The 26805-nt window shown below is 44.3% G+C and overlaps 1 protein-coding gene across 2 annotated transcripts in view; it reads right to left on the bottom strand.

The window, feature by feature from the left end:
• The window catches only part of LOC110537019 (contactin-associated protein-like 4), a 215625-nt gene that overhangs the window by 141119 nt on the left and 47701 nt on the right, over positions 1-26805 (bottom strand). For both annotated transcript variants that reach the window (XM_021622727.3, XM_021622728.3), the window contains exons 3-4: positions 23444-23637; positions 12336-12483 (exon numbers count right to left, since the gene is read on the bottom strand). In XM_021622727.3, the coding sequence (XP_021478402.2) occupies positions 12336-12483; positions 23444-23637 (342 nt within the window). The remainder of the gene's footprint in view (positions 1-12335; positions 12484-23443; positions 23638-26805) is intronic.

The raw sequence follows: 26805 nt of genomic DNA, 5'->3' as shown, positions 1-26805 counted from the left end.
GGATGATGCCAGGTTTGCTCCAGACTTGGCATTCAGGGCAAATCTTGTTTCCCATTATCTGAGAGTCCTTTAGGTGCCTATTGGCAAACTCCAAGTAGGCTGTAATGTACCTTTTACTGAGAAGTGGCTTCTATCTGGCCACTCTACAATAAAGGCCTGATTGGTGGAGTGCTGCAGAGATGGTTATCCTTCTGGTAGTTTCTCTCGTCTCCACAGAGGAACTCTGGAGCTCTGTCAACCCTGATGCCTTCCATTTCCCCAGATTGCTCAGTTTGGATGAGCGGACAGCTCTAGGAAGAGTCTTGGTGGTTCCAAACTTTTTCCATTTAAGAATGATGGAGGTCACTGTGTTTTGGGGGACCTTAAATGCTGCAGAAATGTTTTGGTACCCTTCCCCAGATCTGTGGTTAGACACAATCCTGTTTCGGAGCTATATGGACAGTTCCTTCATCCTCATGGTTTGGTTTTTGCTCTGACATTCACTGTCAACTGTGGGACCTTAGGTGTGTCCCTTTCCAAATCATGTCCAATATATTGAATTTACCACAGGTGGACTCCACAATCAGGTTGTAGAAACATCTGAAGGATGATCAATGGAAACAGGATGCACCTTAGCTCAATTTTCGAGTCTCATAGTGTACAAAAGGCTGTGAAGTATTTGTAGATAATCATATCAGAGCTGTAGCTATGCCAGGCTGTTACGGACAGCAGCTTCTCTTCTCCACTTGAGCAGAGAACCCTTTTCATCATTTATGTACGGGACTAGAGTTTTTTTGTTAGTGGTTATACCTAGCCAGATCCTCTGTTGATGGAGCGGCTAAACACCCCTACACATCTCGTATCATGTCTGTTAGGTCTGGGTAAGATATGTATGTAAGAGAGAGTTAAGATAGTCAAGTTAAGTATTGAGACTTTCTTAGGAGTGAATTAACATAGTGAATTCAGGGCTGGCAGTAGAACATTCTGAAGTATTTGTAGGTAATCATTTCAATAATGTTAGTTCATCATATCAGAGCTGGAGCTCCACCCACCAGTGAAGTGGAGCAGAGCATACTGTCTCCAGCTCAGAAAAGGTCAGCTCGTGAGTAGTCAAGTGAGAGAAAGTTCCAGCCATCCTTGTGTTTTCCCACCAGTTAGCTTTCATTGTGTTAGCCATGTTAGTTCATATTTCATATCTTGTCTGAAGATGCACTCTGTGAAGATAATGTCATATTTATGGTTATGCTAATTAGTAGTTTCAACTGCGAGCTAGCAATTGTGAGCTGGCTACCTCTGTTTTGTTTATTATATCATTAACCCTATATTGGTATAGGATAATGTCCCCCAGTGCATTGCCATATCTCGGACTGGCCAATAAAAATAAAAGATTAGGATGGCAAAAGAACACAGAAACTGGACAGAGATATGGCTTTTTCTTTGCAACTCTGACTAGAAGGCCAGCATCCGTAGTCGCCTCTTCACTGTTGACGTTGAGACTGGTGTTTTGCGGGTACTACTTAATGAAGCTGCCAGTTGAGGACCTGTGAGGCGTCTGTTTCTCAAACTAGACACTAATGTACTTGTCCTCTTGCTCAGTTGTGCACTGGGGCCTCCCATTTTCAGCCTGTAATTAAATCCACAAATGCTGATGCTCCAGATACTCAACTAGTTTTTATTGCTTATTTAATCAGAACAACAGTTTTCAGCTCAAAAAGTACTATACCGGCTCCAACGCTCGTCGGATGTGGCAGGGCTTGCAAACTATTACAGACTACAAAGGGAAGCACAGGCGAGACCTGCTAAGTGACACAAGCCAACCAGACAAGCTAAATTACTTATATGCTTGCTTCGAGGCAAGTACCACAAATATGCATGAGAGCATCAGCTGTTCTGGAAGACTGTGTGATCAAGCTCTCCGCAGCCGATGTGAGTAAGACCTTTAAAAAGGTCAACATTCACAAGGCCGCAGGACCAGACAAATTACCAGGACGTGCACTACGAGTATGCGCTGACCAACTGGCAAGTGTCTTCAATTACATTTTCAACATGTCTGTAATTCCAACATGTTTCAAGCAGACAACCATAGTCCATATGCCCAAGAACACTAAGGTAACCTGCCTAAATGACTACCGACCCGTGCACTCACATCTGCAGCCATGAAGTGCTTTGAAAAGTTGGCCATGGATCACATCAACACCATTATCCAGAACCCTAGACCCACTCCAATTTGCATACCGCCTACTCAGATCTACAGATGATGCAATCTCTATTGTACTCCACACTGCCCTTTCCCACCTGGACAAAAGGAAAACCTATGTGAGACTACTATTCATTGACTACAGCTCAGCATTCAACACCATACTGCCCTCAAAGCTTATCACTAAGCTAAGGAGCCTGGGACTAAACACCTCCCTCTACAGCTGAATCCTGGACCTCCTGACGGGCCGCCCCCAGGTGGTAAGGGTAGGTAACAACACATCCCCCACTCTGATCCTCAACACAGTGGTCACTCAGGGGTGCAGACTCCGTCCCCTCCTGTACCCCCTGTTCACTCATGACTGCACAGCCAGGCATGAATCCAATACCATCATTAAGTTTGCCAACGGCACAACAGTGGTAGGCCTGGTCACAGACAACGACGAGACATCCTACAGGGAGAACATCAATGTGATCAAAACAAAGGAGATGATTGTGGACTACAGAAAAAGGAGGACTGAGCACATCCCCATTCTCATCGACTGGGCGGTAGTGGAGCAGGTTAAGAGCTTCAAGTTCCTTGGTGTCCACAGCACACCAAGATATTCGTGACGAGGGCTCGACAAGAACTATTCCCCCTCAGGAGACTGAAAAGATTTGGCATGGGTCCTCAGATCCTCAAAAGGTTCTACAACTGCACCATCGAGAGCATCACTGCCTGGTATGGCAACTGCTCGGCCTCCAATCGCAAGGAACTACAAAGGGTAGTGTGTATGGCCCAGTACATCACTGGGGCCAAGCTTCCTGCCATCCCGGACCTCTGACACCGCCTGGTATAGAGGAAGCACCTAGAAATTGTCTAAGAAAAACTGTTCTCTCTGATACCGTATGGCAAGTGGTACCGGAGCGCCAAGTCTAGGTCCAAGAAGCTTCTAAATAGCTTCTACCCCCAAGCCATAAGACTCCTGAACATCTAATCACATGTCTTCCGAGGACAATTTGCATTGCCCCCCCCCCCCTTTACACCGCTGCTACTCTGTTATTATCTATGCATAGTCACTTTAATAACTCTAGCTACATATACATATTACCTCAATTACCTTGACTAACCGGTGCCCCCAAACACTGAATCTGTACCGGTGCCCCCTGTTTATAGCATCGTTATTTTACTGCTGCTCTTTAACCTTTTTGGGACAGTGGGTAGCATTTTCGCTTTTGGATGAATAGCGTGCCCAGAGTGAACTGCCTCCTACTCTGTCCCAGATGCTAATATATGCATATTATTAGTATTATTGGCTAGAAAACACTCAGAAGTTTCAAAAACTGTTTGAAAGATGTCTGTGAGTATAACAGAACTCATATGGCAGGTGAAAACCTGAGACAAATCCACCAGGAAGTGGGAACTTGTTTGAGGTTGGCCTACCAAATACAGTGTCTAAGGAGTCAAGTTGCACTTCCTACAGCTTCCACTAGATGTCAACCGTCTTTAGAAACTTGTTTGAGGATTCGACAATAAAGGAGGGGCTATTGAGACCTGTTTGAATCAGTGGTCTGGCAGAGTGCCTTGGTCTCATGACGCGCGGTCACGAGAGAGTTAGCTCTCGTTCCAGTGCTTTTCTGAAGACATAGAATTCTCCGGTTGGAACCTTATTGATGATTTATGTTAAAAACATTCTAAAGATTCAAGCGATGTATGGAATCACTTGTTTCTACGACCTGTAACAGAACCTTTTGAGTTTTTGTCTGGACGAAGTGCTCGCGCCTCATGAAGATGGATTACTGGGCTGAACACGCTAACAACAAGTGTCTATTTGGACATAAATGATGGACTTTATGGAACTTTATGAAACAAATCAGTCATTTATTGTCGAACTGGGATTCCTGGGAGTGCCTTCTGATGAAGATCATCAAAAGTAAGTGAATATTTATAGTGTTATTTCTAACTTCTGTTGACTCCAACATAGCGGATATATCTCTGGCTGGATTGGGATCTGAGCGCCGTTCTCAGATTATGCTTTTTCCGTAAAGTTTTTTTGAAATCGGACACAGCGGTTGCATTTAGGGGAAGTCTATCTTTAATTATGTGAATAACACTTGTATCTTTTATCAATGTTATCAATGTTATGAGTATTTCTGCAAAATCACAGGATGTTTTGGAATCAAAACATTACTGCACGTAACGCGCCAATGTAAACTAAGATTTTTGGATATAAATATACACATTATCGAACAAAACATACATGTATTGTGTAACATGATGTCCTATGAGTGTCATCTGATGAAGATCATCAAAGGTTAGTGATTCATTTTGTCGATATTTCTGCTTTTTGTGACTATCTTTGGTTGGAAAAATGGCTGTGTTTTTTTTTACTTGCGGTGATCTAACATAATCATATGTTGTGCTTTCGCTGTAAAGCATTTTTTAAATTGGACACGATGGGTAGATTAACAAGAAGTTTCTTTCATTTGCTGTATTGGACTTGTTAATGCGTGAAAGTTACATATTTCTAAAAAATATTTGTGAATTTCGCACGCTGCCTTTTCAGCGGAATGTTGTCGAGGGGTTCCGCTACCGGAAAGGGCACAGTCAACCTAATGTATGTAAACTTCTGACCCACTGGAATAGTGATACAGTGAATTCTAAGTTAAATAATCCGTCAACAATTTTGTGAGAAATTACTTGTGTCATGCACAAAGTAGATGTTCTAACCAATTTTCCAAAAGTATAGTTTGTTAAAACAAGAAATTTGTGGAGTGGTTGAAAAACGAGTTTTAATGACTCCAATCTAAGTGTATGTAAACTTCCCAAACCTCCCGACATCAACTGTATGACTGCACTGCTGGTTAGGGCTTGTAAGTAATCATTTCACTGTAAGGTATACATCTGTTGTATTCAGCGCATGTGATAAATTAAATGATTTGATTACACTGTATTTCACTGTTTAGAGGTATTCAAGTTAATTGTGCCGTTTTAGCCTGTACTGAAGATGGTGATATACACGTGCGGCAGCACCCCTTTGTTCTCAAATTAGTGCAGTCAAAGTCACATTGTATTGCGCTATATGGTCCTGTATACAGTGGGGAGAACAAGTATTTGATACACTGCCGATTTTGCAGGTTTTCCTACTTACAAAGCATGTAGTTGTAATTTTTATCATAGGTGCACTTCAACTGTGAGAGGCAGAATCTAAAACAAAAATCCAGAAAATCACATTGTATGATTTTTAAGTAATTAATTTGCATTTTATTGCATGACATAAATATTTGGTACATAAGAAAAGCAGAACTTAACATTTGGTACAGAAATCTTTGTTTGCAATTACAAGGATCATACATTTCCTGTAGTTCTTGACCAGGTTTGCACACACTGCAGCAGGGATTTTGGCCCACTCCTCCATACCCTTCAGGTTTCAGGGCTGTCGCTGGGCAATACGGACTTTCAGCTCCCTCCAAAGAGTTTCTATTGGGTTCAGGTCTGGAGACTGGCTAGGCCACTCCAGAACCTTGAGATGCTTCTTACGGAGCCACTCCTTAGTTGCCCTGGCTGTGTGTTTCGGGTTGTTGTCATGCTGGAAGACCCAGCCACGACCCATCTTCAATGCTCTTACTGAGGGAAGGACGTTGTTGGCCAAGATCTCGCGATACATGGCCCCATCCATCCTCCCCTCAATACGGTGCAGTCGTCCTGTCCCCTTTGCAGAAAAGCATCCCCAAAGAATGATGTTTCCACCTCCATGCTTCACGGTTGAGATGGTGTTCTTGGGGTTGTACTCATCCTTCTTTTTCCTCCAAACACGGCGAGTGGAGTTTAGACCAAAAAGCTAAATTTTTGTCTCATCATACCACATGACCTTCTCCCATTCCTCCTCTGGATCATCCAGATGGTCATTGGCAATGGACATGCGCTGGCTTGAGCAGGGGGACCTTGCATGCGCTGCAGGATTTTAATCCATGACGGCAAAGTGTGTTACTAATGGTTTTCTTTGAGATTGTTGTCCCAGCTCTCTTCAGGTCATTGACCAGGTCCTGCTGTGTAGTTCTGGGCTGATCCCTCACCTTCCTCATGATCATTGATGCCCCACGAGGTGAGATCTTGCATGGAGCCCCAGACCGAGGGTGATTGACCGTCATCTTGAACTTCTTACATTTTCTAATAATTGCGCCAACAGTTGTTACCTTCTCACCAAGCTGCTTGCCTATTGTCCTGTAGCCCATCCCAGCCTTGTGCAGGTCTACAATTTTATCCCTGATGTCCTTACACAGCTCACTGGTCTTGGCCATTGTGGAGAGGTTGGAGTCTGTTTGATTGAGTGTATGGACAGGTGTCTTTTATGCAGGTAACGAGTTCAAACAGGTGCAGTTAATACAGGCAATGAGTGGAGAACAGGAGGGCTTCTTAAAGAAAAACCAACAGGTCTGTGAGAGCTGGAATTCTTACTGGTTGGTAGGTGATCAAATACTTACGTCATGCAATAAAATGCAAATTAATTACTTAAAAATCATACAATGTGATTTTCTGGATTTTTGTTTTGGATTCCGTCTCTCACAGTTGAAGTGTACCTATGATAAAAATGACAGACCTGTTCATGCTTTGTAAGTAGGAAAACCTGCAAAATCGGCAGTGTATCAAATACTTGTTCTCCCCACTGTAGCATTAAGTCATCATAGTCATGTTATATCCATGCATATTGTTTATAAGAGATGTGAATTGGAAATTGTAGTCTGTCATTCACTAATGTATCTTTATGAATCTGTGTACTTGCAGATCACACACACACACTTTGGTTGTAGCAAGTTGCCTAACCACTAAGTGCCTTAGTCCATCCACACTACATAAACTGTGCGGTGCCTGTGCATCTTCAGTGTTATTAAACCACCTCAACTGGAATCCTACCTGTTTGTCATCTGTGCCCTTACCAGCACACGGGAGCAAACACATCAAGTAAAACCTAAAGAATACAGTCTACCAAATCCTCACCTACACATAGCAACGGGTCTGAATACTTAAGAAAATAAGGTATTTCTGTTTTTTATTTTTAGACATTTGCAAAAATTGTCACGCCCTGATCTGTGTCACCTGTCCTTGTGATTGTCTCCACCCCCTCTAGGTTCCGATTATTTTCCCCAGTGTAATTAACCCGGTGATTCCTGTCTCTCTGGGCCAGTTCGTCTTGTCTTTTTCAAGTCAACCAATGTGTTTTTCCCGTGCTCCTGCTTTGCTATTCTCGCTTTTGCTAGTCCTCCCGGTTTGACCATTGCCTGTTTTCTGGACTCCGTACCCGCCTGCCTGACCAGTCTGCCTGCCCTGACCTCGAGCCTGCCAGCCACTCTGTACCTCCTGGACTCCTGATCTGGTTTTGACATTTTGCCTGTCCATGACCATTCTCTTGTCTACCTTTTTGGAACTAATAAATATAAAATACTCAAACCATCTTCCTCCCGTGTCTGCATCTGGGTCTGGCCCTGAGCCCTTATAGTACGAACTGGCCATGACAGACCCAGCAGACCTGGACCAGCTCCGCCACGCTGTCTCCCTGCAGGGAGCCACCACTGGGAGGCATGAGGAGCTACTTCAGGAAGGGCTTCGTTCCCCGACGGAACACTACGACCAGGGGTTTAAGGCTATAATGGAGCAAATCAGGGAGTTAGCTCATAGGCAGCCTACCACCTCTGAGAACCCCAAACCACCCAGTAACTTTTTCTCTATGAGTGCTGAGTTTGTACAGCCTACTTCGCTCCCCGCAAACCCCGCTTACCTCCTCCGGAGCATTACTTTGGGGATCCTGGTACCTGCCGCGGTTCTTATTCTCAATGCTCCCTTATTTTTGAGCTACAGTCATCTTCGTTCCCTTCGGACCGATCTAAGATAGCATATATCATTACATTAATGTCGGGAAGGGCGCTCTCCTGGGTGATGGCTGTTTGGGAGCAACAATCCGTCATTTGTCATCATCTGGAGGATTTCATGGCAGAGGTGAGGAAGGTGTTCAATTCTCCGGTATCAGGGAGAGAGGTGGCCCCTAAACGTCTTGAATTACATCAAGATTCCCATCGTGTGGTAGACTATGCTGTTGATTTTTGCACATTGGCCCCCGAGAGTGCCTGGAATCCTGAGTCCCTTTTTCGATACCTTCCTTCACGGACTATCTGAGGTGATAAAGGATGAGCTAGCTGCTCGGAAATTGCCGGTGGACTTTGATTCCCTCATTGCCCTCACCATTAGAATTGATGGGCGGCTAAGGGAATGCAGGAGTGAGAGGAGGTCTGGCCTGGGTCACACTCGTTCATCCACAGTGGCTCGCTCATCGTCGAAGGTATCTGGAAGTCCTCAAAGGATATTTTTCAGAGAGGATCTGAAGCCACACGAGCCTCCTCGAGAATCATCGATGACGGGTGAGTCTGACACAACAGAACCTAGGCAACTGGGAAGGGCTAGGTTATCACCTAGGGAACATTCCCGCAGGCTAAGCTCCAATTGCTGTCTATATTGTGGAGCTGTAGGACATTATATAGCCACCTGCCCAGTTAAGAGACCAGACACCTTAGTAGGTACAAGCACTCTGGTGAGTCAGAGGGTTCCCAGTCAAAGTCCCATTACCCATACTCCTTTTTCTGTGAGCTTGCTGTGGGGAGACCAGTATAAGTCTCTCCGGGTGTTTATTGACTCTGGGGCAGATTAGGGTTTTATGGACGCTACCCTGGTATCAGAACTGGGTATCAATACTCAACTCCTCTCTGTTCCCATGGATGCCAGGGCACTGGACGGTCGCGCCATTGGTAGAGTCACACACAGCAGAATTCCCCTAAATATGCGGGTATCTGGAAACCACAGTGAGTCAATTCAGCTCCTCCTCATTGAGTCTCCCCACATACCTGTTGTTTTCTTTTTTTCTTGGCTCCAAAAACACAACCCAGATATTGACTGGACTACGGGTTCCATTCTGTTCGGTTGGAGCCCATTTTGCCATTCAAAGGCGGCGCAGCCATCCCTGAAACGTCTGTCTCAAAGATTAAGTACGGCGTCGGATCTCTCTGCCGTGCCCAGAGAGTATCATGACCTCCTGGAGGTTTTCAGCAAAGCTCGTGCTATTGACCTCCTTCTGGGCACCACACCACCTCGAGGCCAGCTCTATTCCCTGTCCGGATCTGAGACTAAAGCCATGGAGGAGTACATTGAGGACTCAGTGGCTGTTGGGAGCATTCGTCCTTCTGCCTATCCTGCAGCCGCAGGATTCTTCTTTGTGGGGAAAAAGGACAAGACCCTGCATCCATGTAAAGATTGCCAGGGTCTCAACAATATTATTATTATTAATTTTTTTTAATCGGTACCCTCTACCACTCCTCTCCTCAGGTTTAGAACCTCTCCAGGGAAGTGTGCGTTCCACCGCTCCACTATCTCTTTTCTAGGATACATTATAGCTGAGGGGAATGTACAGATGGATCCAGAGAAGGCGAGGGTGGTGGTGGATTGGCCACAGCCCACGTCCAGGGTGCAGCTCCAATGGTACTGGGTTTTGCTAATTTCTATCGCAGTTTCATTCGGGGCCACAGCAAGCTGGCGGCTCCCCTCTCTGCACTCACCTCTCCCAAGGTACCGTTCACATGGTCTCCAGCAGCGGACAAGGCCTTTGGGGATCTTAATTAAGCAGCAATTCACTACTGCTTCTATCCTCATCCATCCGGACCCAACTTGTCAGTTTGTGGTGGAAGTTGATGCTTCTGACGTGGGAGTAGGGGTTGTTCTTCCCCAGCTATCCGTCCAGGACCAAAAGCTTATTCCCTGTGCCTTCATGTCCCATCGTTTCAATTCTGCGGAAAGGAACGATGATGTTGAAAACCGGGAACTCCTAGCTGTGAAGATGGCTCTGGAGGAGTGGAGACACTGGCAGGAAGGGGTGGAACATCCATTCCTGGTATGGACGGATCATTAAAATGTAGAATACCTTTGTACTGCCAAGCGCCTCAACCCAAGGCAAGCTCGTTGGGCTCTGCTATTTACCAGGTTCAATTTCACCATCTCCTACCGACCAAGGTCAAAGAACGTGAAGCCGGGCGCTCTATCCCGTCTGTACAGTTCCACTGCCACTCCCTCTGAATCTAAGACAATCCTCCCTGCCTCTTGTTTGGCGGCTTCTGTTGTTTGGGGAATTGAGGCTCTGGTTCGCAGGGCACAGTGTTCCCAGACCCTGAGGGGGGGGGGGGGGGGGGGGGGGGGGGGGGGTCCAACTAACTGTCTGTTTGTTCCTGATTCGGTCCAGTCTCAGGTCCTGGAATGGGCTCACTCCACCAGGCTTACCTGTCATCCTGGTACTCGTCGAACACGGGCTTTCCTCCATCAACGGTTCTGGTGGCCCACCATGGTTCCTGATGTCTCGGCCTTTGTCGCCACATGCATGGTGCGCACAAAGCAAGACTCCACGGCAAGCACCCTCTGGCCTCCTACAGCCACTCCCTGTCCCTCATCGCTCCTGGTCCCATATTTCCCTGGATTTTGTCACTGGGCTTTCCCCGTCAGATGGCAACACCACCATCCTGACGATGGTTGACAGATTCTCCTAGGCTGCCTATGTCCATCCTTCTTCCGAAGTTACCTTCAGCCAAGGAGACGGTCCAGCTTATGGTGCAGCATGTCTTCCGAATCCATGGCTCCCGGATGACATTGTCTCAGACCAAGGTCCTCAGTTCTCGTCCCAATTCTGGAAGACTGCATTCTTATCGGGTCGTCAGCCAGCCTGTCCTCTGGGTTTCATCCACAATCTAACGGCCAGTCGGAGCGAGCAAATCAAGATATGGAGACGGCACTCCGGTGTCTTGTTGCCAGTAACCCCACCACCTGGAGTTGGCAACTGGTCTGGGTGGAATATGCCAGGAACACTCTCCCCTGCTCGGCTACTGGACTATCCCCCTTCGAATGCTCCATAGGGTATCAGCCCCCGCTCTTTCCAGAGCAAGAAGTGGAGGTCAACATACATTCAGCAGAGATGTCCGTCCGCCGCAATCGGTGTACCTGGAGAAGAGCTCGGGCGGTTCTTCTCAAGACCACCTCCAGGTATCGTTGACAAGCGGAACACCACCGGACTCTGGCTCCTCGCTATTGGGTCAGGCAGAGGGTATGGTTGTCCACTCGGGACCTACCCCTCCGGGTAGAATCCCGTAAACTTTCCCCCTGTTTCATTGGTCCTTTCCCCATTTCTAGAGTCATTAGTCCCACTGCTGTCCATATGTTGTTGCCCCGTACCCTCTGTGTTCACCCTACTTTTCATATGTCCAGGATTAAGCCCTTGTCTCACAGTCCTCTGTTTCTAGGCCCATCCTTCCCCGCCGGGTATTCGATGGCCAGCCAGCGTATACGGTGAGACGCATCCTGAGGGTTCGACCACGGGGCAGGGGTTTCTAGTACCTGGTTGACTGGGAGGGTTATGGCCCGGAGGAGAGGTCAGCCAGGTATGCGCCCAGGTAGGACAGCAAGTGGTGCCCCTAGGGGGGGTTACTCTCACACCCTGTTCTGTGTCACCTGTCCTTGTGATCGTCTCCACCCCCTCCAGGTGTCGCTTATTTTCCCCAGTGTATTTATCACTGTGTTACCTGTCTTTCTGTGCCAGTTCGTCTTGTCTTTTTCAAGTCAACCAGCACATTTTTCCCGTGCTCCTGCTTTGCTATTCTCTCTTTTGCTAGTCCTCCCGGTTTTGACACTTGCCTGTTTTCTGGACTCCATACCCGCCTGCCTGCCCTGACCTCGAGCTTGCCTGCCACTCTATACCTCCTGGACTCTGATCCGGTTTTGACCCTTGGCCTGTCCACGACCTTTCTCTTGCCTACCCTTTTTGGAACTTACATACATATCAAATACTCAAACGATCTGCCTCCCGTGTCTGCATCTGGGTCTGGCCCTGAGCCCTCAAACATTTCTACAAATCACTTTTCATTTTGTCATTATGGGGCATTGTGTGTAGACCTTTAAGAAAAAAAAACTATCAATTTAAACCATTTTAGAATAAGGCTGTAACGTAACAAAATGTGGAAAAAGTCAAGGGGTCTGAATACTGAATGCATTATATATACTGTATATAGGGGGGAAATTGATATTGGGGACTTTAGGGAGTTGCCCATATCTGTTAAGAGGTAATGATGTCCTGTCAAACTCCACTGGTTGTACTTACTGTAAGGGCATCCATAGGCTTCCAGTCTCAGACCTATCCTCCCGTTGGGGTTCCAATCTAGAGGAAGTAACCGCAGGAACCTGGCGAAGACTGGCTGCTGCAGTTTAAACTGCACCACACTGTCTGCATTACTGTTCCCTGTAAACGCCTGGAACACACAGAGGGGACAGTATAATTATCTGCCTGATTTACACATTATACTCACATTATTTGGATGTTACACATCATTGGAGTCTACCTAGAGGCGAACTCCTCATAATAATGCTTGGAACAGAGCAAAAGGAATGGCATCAAAAACACATGGAAACCATTTGTTTGATGTATTTGATATCATTCCTCCAATTCCGGTCCAGCCATTACCACGAGCCCGTCCATCCCAATTAAGAGGTCACCAACCTCCAGTGCTGCACATCTATTAGCCATATATACTCCTATATCCTCCACACACTCTTTCCGTGGCCTACACCTGCTCTTATATGCTAGTAAAACTAAATGCATGCTCTTCAACCGATTGCAGCCCGCACCTGCCAGCCCGCCTAGCATCACTACTCTGGACGGTTCTGACTTACAATATGTGGACAACTACAAATACCTAGGTGTCTGGTTAGACTGTAAACTCTCCTTCCAGACTCACTTAATGTGAAAGCATCTTAAGCATCTTAAGCATCTCCAATCCAAAATTAAATCTAGAATCGGCTTCCTATTTCACAACAAAGCCTCTTTCACTCATGCTTCCAAACATACCCTCATAAAACTGACTCTCCTACCAATCCTTGACTTTGGCGATGTCATTTACAAAATAGCCTCCAACACTCTACTCAGCAAATTGGATGTAGTCTATCACAGTGCCATCTGTTTTGTCAACAAAGCCACATATACTACCCACCACTGCGACCTGTATGCTCTCGTTGGCTGGCCCTCGCTACATATTCGTGGCGAAACCCACTGGCTCCAAGTCTATAAGTCTTTGCTAGGTAAAGCCCCGCCTTATTTCAGCTCACTGGTAACCATAGCAACACCCACACATACACACTACCTCATCCCCATACTGTTATTTCTTTTTTTGCTCTTTTGCATCAGTATCTCTACTTGCACATCATCACCTGCACATCTATCACTCCAGTGTTAATGCTAAATTGTAATTACTTCGCCACTATGGCCTATTTTTTGCCTTACCTCCCTAACCTTATTACATTTGCACACACTGCACATAGATTTTTCTATTGTGTTATTGACTATACGTTTGTTTATCCCATGTGTAACTCTGTTGTTATTTTTGTCGCACTGCTTTGCTTTCTTGGCCAGGTCTCAGTTGTAAATGAGAACTTGTTATCAACTGGCCTACCTGGTTAAATAAAGGTGAAATAAAAAAATACAAAAATACAATCCTGTTGTGTAGATTATGGAGGTAAGTTTGGGAAACGCACTGTTCAACTTGTTTCTGTGTATTACAGCCAAGCCAGTAATTGCCTCGCAGGAGCATACAGTTCAAGTCGGAAGTTTACATACACCTTAGCCAAATAGATTTAAATTCAGTCATTCACAATTCCTGACATTTAATCCTAGTAATTTAATCCTAAAATTCCCTGTTTTACATCAGTTAGGATCACCACTTTATTTTAAGAATGTGAAATGTCAGAATTATAGTAGAGAGAATGATTTATTTAAGCTTTTATTAATTTCATAAGTGAGTCATGTTTGTAGGCCTCTTTGCTCGCACTCACTTTTTCAGTTCTGCCCACAACTTTTCTATAGGATTGAGGTCAGAGTTTTGTGATGGCCACTCCAATACCTTGACTTTGTTGTCCTTAAGCTATTTTTACACAACTTTGGAAGTATGTGTCACGACTCCTTCCGAAGGTGGCTCCCCTTCCTGTTCGGGTGGCGCTCGGTGGTCGTCGTCACCGGCCTACTAGCTGCCACTGATCCTTTTTCCCCTTTCTGTTTATTGGTTTCACCTGTTTGTGTTTTAGGCTGATTAGTCTGGCTTTATTTACCAGTAAGCCCCCTGCTCTTTGTGCGGGATTGTTTTGTGTAACTTGTGTGCACGTCTGTGGGTTGTGTGTTTCCCATTTCGTGGGTTTTGCTGGACAGTTTAAGTCCCCGTGTTTGGGGCATTTGTTTTGTTGTGCGCCCTGTGTTTTCGTGAGGTTGGCTTATGTTCGCCGTTTTGTGCATTAAATATAGCTCTTTCTGCGCCTGACTTCTCACCCACTACACCCAGTACGTTACAGTATGCTTGGGGTCATTGTCCATTTGGAAGACCCATTTGCGACCAAGCTTTAACTTCCTGACTGATGTCTTGAGATGTTGCTTCAATATATCCACATAATTTTCCTTCCTCATGAAGCCATCTATTTATTGAAGTGCATCAGTCCCTCCTGCAGCAAAGCACCCCCACAACATGATGCTGCCACCCCCGTGCTTGGGATGGTGTTCTTCGGCTTGCAAGCTTCTCCCTTCTTCCTCCAAACATAACGATGGTCATTATGGCCAAACAGTTCTATTTTTGTTTCATCAGACCAGAGGACATTTCTCCAAAAACTACGATCTTTGTCCCATGTGCAGTTGCAAACCGTAGTCTGGCTTTTTTTGGAGGTTTTGGAGCAGTGGCTTCTTCCTTGCTGAGTTTCCTTTCAGGTTATGTTGATATAGGACTTGTTTTACTGTGGATATAGATACTTTTGTACCTGTTTCCTCCAGCATCTTCACAAGGTCTTTCGCTGTTGTTCTGGGATTGATTTGCACTTTTCTCATCGAAGTACGTTCATCTCTAGGAGACAGAAAGCGTCTCCTTCCTGAGTGGTATGACGGCTGCGTTGTCCCATGGTGTTTATACTTGCATACTATTGTTTGTATAGATGAACGTGGTACCTTCAGGTGTTGGGAAATTGCTCCCAAGGATGAACCAGACAAAGAGGCACTGAGGTTGAAGGGAGGCCTTGAAATACATCCACATGTACACCTCCAATTGACTCAAATTATGTCAATTAGCCTATCAGAAGATTCTAAAGCCATGACATCATTTTTTAAAAATTAACTAAGCTGTTTAACTTAAGGCTAGATGGCAGTATTCTGAAGTTCGGATGACTGACGTGCCCAAAGTAAACTGCCTGTTACTCAGGCCCAGAAGCTAGGATATGCATATGGTAGCATTGGATAGAGAACATTCAGAAGTTTCTAAAACTATTAAAATATTGTTTGTGAGTATAACAGAATTGATACGGCAGGCAACAACCCGAGGAGAATTCACCCGGAATGTTTTTTTTTTGGAGGTCACAGTCCATTCAAATACTTGTCTATGGGATATTCAAAGTAATTCCTCCCAGATTGCAGTTCCTATGGCTTCCACTAGATGTCAAGTCTTTAGAAACGGTTTCATCTTGTTTTTTGAAAAAATAGTTAGAAGTTGTAGTTTTTCAAGGTGGCTCTCATTTGGACTGTATTCTTGTGGCGCTCGTGGATGAGGGCGCGTACTTCGTTATTTATGTCTGGAATTGAACATACTACATTCAGTCTTAAATTGTATAGTTTATTTACATATTAGTGTACCTGAGGCTTGATTAGAAACGTTGTTTGACTTGTTAGGACGAAGTTTATTGCTAACTTTTCGGATTCCTTTGTCTGCATGATCAACAAGTGGAACGGGTGGATTACTGAAAAAATACGCACCAACTAAAATGACTTTTTTGGGATATAAAGGACTTTATCGAACAAAACGCCAATTTGTTGTGTAGCTGGCACCCTTGGGATTGCAAACAGAGGAAGATCTTCAAAGGTAAGTGATTTATTTTATCGCTATTTCAGATTTTTGTGACGCCTCTGTGGTTTGGAAGATGTTTTTAATGCTGGCGAAAGGGGGCGCTGTCTTCAGGTAATCTTATGGTATGCTTTCGCCATAAAGCCTTTTTGAAATATTACAAAGCGGTTGGATTAAAAAGAAGTTAAGCTTTTAAACGATGTAAGACACTTGTATTTTCATGAATGTTCAATATTAAAAATGTTGTATTTTGAATTTCGCACTCTGAAATTTCAACGGATGTTGTCGAGGTGGGTCGCTAGCGTCCCACTTAGCCCAAAGAGGTTTTAAAGGAACAGTAAACTTAATGTATGTAAACTTCTGACCCACTGGAATTACGATACAGTGAATTATAAGTGAAATAATCTGTCTAAACAATTGTTGGAAAAATTACTTGTGTCATGCACAAAGTAGATGTTCTAACCGACTTGCCAAAACTATAGTTTGTTAACAAGAAATGTGTGGAGTGGTTGAAAAATGAGTTTTAATGACTCCAACCTAAGTGTATGTAAACTTCTGAATTCAACTGTATCTGGAATTGTACCCCTCTGGTGTTGTGCCCATCCCTCTCCCCTCCTTGAAATGAAATATAGCGAGAAACAAGCACGTCGCAAACAATGTTCCGCTAAGGTAGAAATTCGATGTGACATTTTTTCTTTACGTTTCTCTTAGCGACCAATGACCATGCATTGCATTGCATTAAGCTGGCCCAACGAAACAAGCTAGTTAAAGTAGATTATTTCGCAGAGACAACTAGGATATTTTGCAGAATTTATCAGTAGCTAGGTTTCCATCTAATTGGCGACAGATTTGCATGCGAATATTCTAGAATCTGCATTTTCCCACCAGTGGTGTTTCCACCAAATGAACTTGAGGATAACATAATCAGTGCGTGATGAAGTAGTGCACACAACATGTACTTTTCCACTTATGCTTTCATGTACCAAATACAAATCTAAAGTTCAATGTGCTTCCATCGCATTTACAACTCTACCAATAGTTTTGCCACAACAACTGTTGCATTGAATAGCAAATGTGCCTAATCTGGTTCTGGCACCTGCACTCTTGCCAACATCTTGCAGATACAGTGCATGTAGGCTGTGCAGGTTGGCTAATCTACATGAGATTATTATGGATAAGAGCGAGAACATTTTTAATTGTCAAATGGCAATCAAGCATCAATCTTATCACCAGAATAAGACACTTAATATTTATTGGAAAGCATCATCAAGCTCATCACTGTGCACTTTCACCACCCTGTGAAGTTCGTAATTTATTTCATCTGTAGCCTAATAAACTGCATAGTTTCACGAGTTGTAGTGGGAGAAGAACGCAACGATGGTTGTTATATCAATATTTGCGCATACAGACGTTTTCACCACCAATTCCTGCATTTCCTTCCACCCGCCATGTGGAACAGACAATTTATGTTGGCATTTATAAAATTACACCGTTTCCATCACCTGTTGTGATTTTATTTTATGTGGTTAATGCTGTACACACTTCATATAAATGGTGCACTGTGTAATGTCTGCATCATCGAACAAACAGTTGCTAGCATTGACCTTTAACTCACCATTGTAAAAACGTTTTTAAAAATACATTTTAAAAAGTTGGTGTTTTAGTGACATGGCATTGCATTAAACTGGCCAAACGAAACAAGCAAGTTGAATAGATTATTTCACCTAAATAACTATGATATTTTGCTGAATAACTCAACAGCTATATGCACCAGTGTATATGCACGCTATTCATTAATTGGTGAGCATCAGTGAAAAATCAGAGTAGCTTGCATTTCAATTGAACCTCAACTGCCCCCTTGAATTATTATTATTTTTTTAATAATCAGAATATGGAAATAGAGCCACTAAGGTGGTGGTGTGATGTAATCCATGCACTCATTGGAATCTACATCATATTTAACTGGTTGACTCAATGAACAAGCTAGATCTGGCTAGATCTAGTTACTAGCTACTGTAATGAACACAAGGGGAGACAGAGAGCTGGTTTCAAGCGCAGGGCGCAGAAGGTGTTTATTGCAAAGAACCACAGGAGGAGGCAGGTAGCTGGGTCCAGGGGCAGGTAGAAGGTCCAAAAGGGTAACAGTACAGGCAAGGAAAAGGCTAGTAATGTAGTCTGGGAGATCAGGCAATAGGTAGATAACAGGACATCCGATAGGCTAAAGTACAGGCAGGGAATAGGCAAAAGGCGTCGTTAGTTTTTGCCTGCCTCACTAGCATACAATGGAGGAGTAATTCACAGGAAACCCAGCGCTCTGAAAGCAATGTGTCACAAAACAAACAATACCTCACAGTGATGGGGTGCAAAGAACTGAACTAAATAGTGTGTGATAATGACATACAGGTGTGTGAACAGGTGATTAGAATGCAGGTGATTAGGATCCGGAGTGAGCTGCGTTCAGGGGATCTAGGTGTCTGAGAGTGTGAGCTAGAAAGTGGGCTGGAAAGTGAGCTGCGTCCAGGGGGTGTAAGTTGGAAGCAGACGTTACAGCTATGTAATCTCGCCTACCAGCCAGCTTGCTCTCAGTCTGGATGTTTGGTTTCAGAGCGCATCAGAACAGGACTTGGTAGTCTATAGCAGGAGCAGAGGAAATAGACACTAGACACCACTTTAAATGGGCTGATCTCTGTCCATCACCAGGCATGTAGCACCTCCCCTCTTTGTGGATTTCAATACGCAAGCATTGCAAGTAATGGGCCAAACAAAGAAGTGAGTTTGGGAAATCGGAACGTATGCGTCAACATTTTTTTTTGCACATATACATTTTCTATGCCCGAATACAGAATCAATTGGGCTCTCGAAAAATAATGTGGTCGCTGTAATAGAACATTTACTTTGATTGGCGATCTCAGCAATTTTTCAATGTCCCATCTCATACAGTTGTAGCAGGCTTTCTCCCTCTCCATTTTAAATGTAGGCTCAGTGAAATGACATTGCCACAAGCAGCACCGGAGATATTGAGATGAACTAGATGCAACACAGTCACACACATTTAACACTCTTCTTGTTGTGGAAATTGACCCACTAAGCTGTTTACTTTCGGCTTCTATGTCATATCGCTGAGTCTACCTTTAACCACACACCTTTCAAGTCTCACTTTGAGGCACAGTGTTACCGGGCTCTATGCGGCAGAAATTCGAGCCTGGGGACGAGGTGACTAGCTACGTGCACAATCATATTCACAGTGTGAGGGAGTGAGTAGTGAGTCTCAGCCTAGTCTGTCTCCACATGCCACCGCCAGGTAAAATAAATGGTCCAGATATTCGCCTTTTTTTTGGGCATCATCCTAAAAGAAAAGTAAGTTAGTAGCACGCACATCGCCCCTAGGAACTTCTGTCCCACTGAGCTGAAACTTCTGTCCCACTGAGCTATGGACACTGCACAGCTCAGGCTGAGTGGAGACAGTAGATCAGAGGGGGGATGGAAACTGTCATTCTATACAGCAGGCCAGGTATAGCACTTATTTGGTCATGTCATTTAAAATCTTGAAAGAATCATGTAGGGAAAGGGGGATACCTAGTCAGTTCAACTGAAATGTGTCTTCCGCATTTAACCTAACCCCTCTGCAACAGAGAGCTGCGGAGAGCTGCCTTAAATCGACATCCACGTCATCGGCGCCTAGGGAACAGTGGGTTAACTGCCTTTCTCAGGGGCAGAACAACAGATTTTTACCTTGTCAGCTTAGGGATTCGATCCAGCAACCTTTCGGTTACTGGTCTAACACTCCTACCCGCCAGGTTACCTGCCACCCCATGTAGACCAAGTTAAGTGTGATTGCTGAGCAACTCAGCTATAAATGTGCCCTTTCAAAGTAAACTTCGTAGATAATCCAAAAACACAGGACATTGTTCACTGTCTCAAGTGTCCGTGTCTGCTGTGATTGGGTGTGAGAGAGGCAAGAGACTGTGAGGAGAGGGAAGTCAGTGCTGGCAAGGGCAGCAGCAGTGTTGATCTACAGGTGAGAGAGTGAGTGACTAAGATTACTTATCCTGTAATGTGAAAATAAACAGTCACAAAACTGGGTGTTCCCTGTCAAGGGAATATATATATATATATATTTGTATATATATATTTTACTGATGTTGATAGTGGTAAAAATAAATACAAATTTGGCTTCCTTTGGAAACCAGTCATGTACAGCATACACATAACATCAACCTGTGCACTCTCTGACTTCAGTGATCATCACATACTTTTACCTGGGTTAAAATAGATCAAATTTGAACTAGGCCCTGCATTTTCAATGTACATAGCTTGAATGAATCACGTAGATTTGGACACATGTGATTTTTGATAGAGCAACTGACTATAAATGTGTCTTTTAAAGTACACTTTATAGGTTATCCAGTAACACAGGACATTGTTCACTGTCTCTGTCTAGCTCACCGTATGTCCTTGCCTGCTGTGATTGGGTGCTAGAGAGGCAAGCAACCGTAAGAAGAGGTCAGTGCATGCAGGAGCAGCGGCAGGGTTGGTATAGAGGTGAGTGAGAGGAGAGTTATTCTCAAAAAGTGAAAAAAAGTAGTCTCACAAAACTGGAGTCCCTTTCAAGGTGTATATACAGTATCATACTGAAGTATGAAGGTGGCAAAATGTCGGCATGTGATGATCAACCTCTCCACAACACCAATCACATTTTACCCTGCATCATTATAATACAACTGTCTTCATCTTCTGTGTCTTCTTAATATTTGCAGTGACTTACCTTCATTAATGATGGTGACGACTTACCCTTTCACTTATCCTTCCACTTATAGTGTTTTCAGAATACCCTTACATATACCCCTCAAAATGCCCCTGAAGAGAGGCATAATAAGTCATGTCAAACTGTGTTTCCGGGGGAGGACCCATGGACCCCCCTCTAACTGCCCCACCACCACAATCGTGTCCTTAGTGTAGTCATTTCTAAAATACTTTATTGGTACAGTATGTTGAAAAATTCATTTGTATTGCCAAGAATAGTATAGTAAAGTTATTATATAACTAACTTTGCCTCATATGACTGAGGAGAACACATAGCCGCATTGATGAAGTGGGTTCTGAAGAATGGTTTCAGTAAAAGATAAACAGATTAATAGGAAATGTAATACTGAAGCTCTCTTTCTCATGTTTTGCTGGCAAACACTTGGATCTACTCTGAATAATGAGTGTAGTTAACCTCTCTGATCCTAACTTATGTGGCTAATAAGACATGGAAATATTACTGTGTCCTATTATTGGTCCTCTCTTCCAGCTCTCTGGTTGCATCCCAAATGTATGGTTGTGGGCCCTGGCCAAAAGTAGTGCACTAAATAGGGAATAGGGTGGTATTTGGGACACAAGCCCTGTCTCTCTTTAAGAAAGGTTAATAATGGGGTCATCATCCTACTCACTATTCCATCCTCCCATTAAAGTTGACACTCTGGTTGGCGGTTCAAACTCCAAAATAATGGTGAAATACCTAATTAACATAGAATTTGCTAACTATTATTCTGAGATCGATAGGAGCCAGTCCAGTAGCTCCTTCTCATGTTGGCTAGGGGAGACCATACTATACCTTATGTTGGGTTGACATGAGAGGTGTGGTTGCACACTGTATAGATAGATATAAGCCAGCTCCCTTTTACACTGGCTAGCATCAGTTGGCCCTAAAGATGCGGTTACAGCAATGTGTGTGGCCAGCAGCAATCGATAACCACATGACTTATTCAGTACCCATCCTGAGCCTTTCTCATAAGAGTAATGGGGACTGTTTCCCCCTCCAGTCACCTGCCTATTGTAAAGGAAATCAATGGAACCCACTTCAACTGAAACTTAAAATGAAAAGTGAGGTCTGAGGTGGCATTGGAATTTTCAAAAATGAAGAGCTGTGTGCGATACTACAGTGATTTAAACATTTTTTTTTTTTTTACCTAAGTTTATACTATAGCATTTTACGTCTGTCTTGGAGTGAAATGTACTTTCTTATCATTGTTGCATAATTTGAAAGGGTGAGAAGCATCTTCAGTGTCTTTAAAGCAGGTTGACGTTTATTGGAATGAGTGTTGTCCTGGAGGCAGAACTGAGATTCCTCTAGATAGGCCAACTGCAAAGTTTGCTATAAAAATTTGCTATATTGTCAAAATTCCTGAAAACAAAAATGTGCTTTTTGGTCTTAATTTAAGTTTAGGGTTTGGCATTAGGGTTAGCAGTGTGGTTAAGGTTAGGTTTAAGGTTAGGTTTAAAATCGGATTTTATGACTTTGTGGCTATGCCAGCTAGTGACCACGCTGCAGAGCTGTCTCTAGAACAAGATTCATAATGAAAAATGCTAACTTGCGTCTTTAAAGAGGGAGGATGAGGCATGCGTCTGGTGAAGTGGAGCATTAAGCCCAACAAATTGCACTGCCTCCCTGCTGAGGAAGCTCAGTATGCTGCATCTCATTTGTGTGTGTGTGTGTGTATGATAAAGCTCATGAAGCAGCATCTCATTTGCTCCTGGAGTGAGGTGTCCCTTTGAAATATACCCAGAGTCAAGGAGCACATCTCTCCATTGCCTGCCCCCTGTCTGAAAAGCCTTTGCTCATGGAGAGAGAAAGAGAGTGAACACCACTCATCCCTAAAACTTAAACTTACTAAACCCTGTCTGAGGAAACAAACAAAAAAACACTAGGACTTTTGACCGATACTGATGCTAGACTGCTGCTGTCATCGACTGTCATCAACTAACTGGGAAGACTAGCATCTGGAGTTTAAAAATCCTTAAAAAGGTTTTTAGGATTTATCAGAATATGTGCAGACACTTTATGCTAAGTACTTTTTATAATATGCATAGTCAAACTGTGAGTAGATGAGAGTACTGTAGTTGTGAAATACATTAATTTAATTGACAATCTTTCTAATTTTCTCCTCCTCATGTCAGCTAAAATTATCAGAATGTTATTTAGTACAGAAAGCAAGTAACAAGGATGGAAACACTAAAAAGCAGCTACATCTAATAATTACCTCAGTCAACAGTACAGAGCTAAGCTGAGCTGTTCCTGCCTTCCGGTGTTTCATCTATTATTCATTGATAGTGAAAGGACTCTTATGAGTCTATTTGTGAGTTGGCTACATGGTGTACTGGTCTGCATCTGAAATGGCTCCCTATATAGTGTGCTACATTTGACCAGGGCCCTTGTCTAGGCTCTGCCGCAAGCTTCCACCTCGCCACAACGTGAGCCTGGGAGCCGAGGGTAGCCCTGGTAAAACGTAGCACACTATACAGGGAAAAGGGTGCCAATATGTGCCATTTTATACACAGCCATTATGGTCTTGTCCCACTGACTTACCCGGATGTTGTCCTCCTGGCGGTACTGTTTCCAGTTGCAGCCTGTGTCGCTGAACATGAGGAGGAAGGAGGAGACCCAGTCTGAGCTGCCATAGCGACCCTGCGTGGCCACGGCTGTGATCTCTGTCCGCTCCCCCAGGTCCACCTCCAACCATTGGTACTTATTAGACTCCACAGGAGCCCAGCCTCCAGCACCTGCAGGAAATACCGCACAGAGATACCACATATTGTAACTCTTTGGGAAGGAGTCAGTACAGTGCATACAGTGCATATCCTCAGTGGGAATGAAGCAGTACAGTGCATATCCTCAGTGGGAATGAAGCAGTACGGTGTATATCCTCAGTGGGAATGAAGCAGTACAGTGCATATCCTCAGTAGGAATGAAGCAGTACAGTGTACATCCTCAGTGGGATTGAATCAGTACAGTGTATATCCTCAGTGGGAATGAAGCAGTACAGTGTATATCCTCAGTGGGAATGAAGCAGTACAGTGTATATCCTCAGTGGGAATGAATCAGTACAGTGCATATCCTCAGTAGGAATGAAGCAGTACAGTGTACATCCTCAGTGGGAATGAAGCAGTACAGTGTATATCCTCAGTGGGATTGAAGCAGTACAGTGTACATCCTCAGTGGGATTGAATCAGTACAGTGTATATCCTCAGTGGGAATGAAGCAGTACAGTGTATATCCTCAGTGGGAATGAAGCAGTACAGTGTATATCCTCAGTGGGAATGAAGCAGTACAGTGTATATCCTCAGTGGGATTGAAGCAGTACAGTGTATATCCTCAGTGGGATTGAAGCAGTACAGTGTACATCCTCAGTGGGATTGAAGCAGTACAGTGTATATCCTCAGTGGGAATGAAGCAGTACAGTGTACATCCTCAGTGGGATTGAAGCAGTACAGTGTACATCCTCAGTGGGAATGAAGCAGTACAGTGTATATCCTCAGTGGGAATGAAGCAGTACAGTGCATATCCTCAGTGGGAATGAAGCAGTACGGTGTATATCCTCAGTGGGAATGAAGCAGTACAGTGCATATCCTCAGTAGGAATGAAGCAGTACAGTGTACATCCTCAGTGGGATTGAATCAGTACAGTGTATATCCTCAGTGGGAATGAAGCAGTACAGTGTATATCCTCAGTGGGAATGAAGCAGTACAGTGTATATCCTCAGTGGGAATGAATCAGTACAGTGCATATCCTCAGTAGGAATGAAGCAGTACAGTGTACATCCTCAGTGGGAATGAAGCAGTACAGTGTATATCCTCAGTGGGATTGAAGCAGTACAGTGTACATCCTCAGTGGGATTGAATCAGTACAGTGTATATCCTCAGTGGGAATGAAGCAGTACAGTGTATATCCTCAGTGGGAATGAAGCAGTACAGTGTATATCCTCAGTGGGAATGAAGCAGTACAGTGTATATCCTCAGTGGGATTGAAGCAGTACAGTGTATATCCTCAGTGGGATTGAAGCAGTACAGTGTACATCCTCAGTGGGATTGAAGCAGTACAGTGTATATCCTCAGTGGGAATGAAGCAGTACAGTGTACATCCTCAGTGGGAATGAAGCAGTACAGTGTATATCCTCAGTGGGATTGAAGCAGTACAGTGTACATCCTCAGTGGGATTGAAGCAGTACAGTGTATATCCTCAGTGGGAATGAAGCAGTACAGTGTACATCCTCAGTGGGATTGAAGCAGTACAGTGTACATCCTCAGTGGGAATGAAGCAGTACAGTGTATATCCTCAGTGGGAATGAAGCAGTACAGTGTACATCCTCAGTGGGATTGAAGCAGTAAAGTGTACATCCTCAGTGGGAATGAAGCAGTACAGTGTATATCCTCAGTGGGAATGAAGCAGTACAGTGTACATCCTCAGTGGGAATGAAGCAGTACAGTGTACATCCTCAGTGGGAATGAAGCAGTACAGTGTATATCCTCAGTGGGAATGAAGCAGCCTTGCACTGCGAGACCTAACCTGAAAACATCTACATCCATTACAGAGCTGGTGGCAAAACGAGGATGCATGATCCGCCAGCAGGTACTGTGCACACAGTAATACTTGAGAAATGTGTCATTGACATTCAGGGCCATTTTGTGAGCAGGAGTCACTCTCCATTGTATGATAAAGAAGAGCAGTTTCGATCATGCAACTAGTTAAAATGTGCAGAAAGTGTCCAAGTCTCTCACATTAAAGTAACCACTCAAACTGGAGCTCTGCATGGTCATGACTGCAGTAGTTTATATAGACAATCCCCTAAACAGACACTGGTCAAGTGCAGTACCATTAGCTGCTTTTTGCGGGGAAAATTTTACTTGCAATGACTGTGATATATGATGGTTGTCTTACCTACCTTAGTTGAATGTACCGACTAAGGGGCTTTAGAAAAGAGATTCTGGTAAATGACCAAACGTTCATGTTAATGTAGATAGAAGAAAAATTGAGCAATCTGATCAAAAGAGTGACCTATTCCATGAAACATCACAGCAGGTTGTGGAACAGGAACAGGGATTTGGCTTCTGCAAGAGCCAGGAGGAGGGAGAGAGGGAAGCCAGCCGGATAGAGACATGAGGAGGAGGGAGAGAGGAAAGCCAGTCGGATAGAGACATGAGGAGAAGTGATGAAATGGCACTCTGTAGAATGGAGGCGCCGTCGTGAGAAAGGAGGTACGACAGGATGAGAAGTGTGCTAATGTCTGTGAGAGAAGGGAAGCATAAAGTGCTGAGTCGGGCCAAAGTGCAGCCTCAGAGCCCCGGACGCCAGATGGACAGAACGGGAGCAGAGCTGTCTAGAGGAGGTGCCCAGGCTTCCAGCAGGGTCGGCACAAAGACAGAACACAAGACAGCTAGAGGGCCTAGCACAGAAATGACTCATACCGCAGCTGCCAATAGAAATGCCCCAATAAGCTGCAGCATGCCTTACTCTATACAGAGAGAGAACACACAGAGCCTTTTAAGTACCCAACACAAAGACACCGAGGTTAAAGACCATTTAACATTTGGTACCAAGTTGATGTCATCTAACTAAGCTGATGCAAATAGTCTCCAGGAACCCCACAGGGACTTAGGGACCAGATTCCACTGATTCTCCACCCTTAATATTCCTACTTTACCGTTTATATAACCGTCTGTTGGTTGTACTCACACTACTGTCTGGTCTGGTCCGGGTTAAGGCAACAAGCTGCCTGTATAGGTTGGCATTTAGGACATGAGGCAGTGAAAGGCCTGGTTTAATAAGTACTTAACTTTAGTAGCAGACAGACATTGCCATTGACACAGCGATGAGAGGGAGAGCGAACACGTTGACCTTTGTTCATTACTGGTGATGGAATAGAGAGAGAGAGCATGTAGGGGAGACAAAGA

The sequence above is a fragment of the Oncorhynchus mykiss genome, chromosome 12 (genome assembly GCF_057628025.1).
Source record: "Oncorhynchus mykiss isolate SJ-2025 chromosome 12, ASM5762802v1, whole genome shotgun sequence".
Taxonomy (NCBI): domain Eukaryota; kingdom Metazoa; phylum Chordata; class Actinopteri; order Salmoniformes; family Salmonidae; genus Oncorhynchus; species Oncorhynchus mykiss.
The sequence above is the reverse complement of the archived record's forward strand: the minus strand, read 5'-3'. Positions and strand labels throughout refer to the sequence as shown.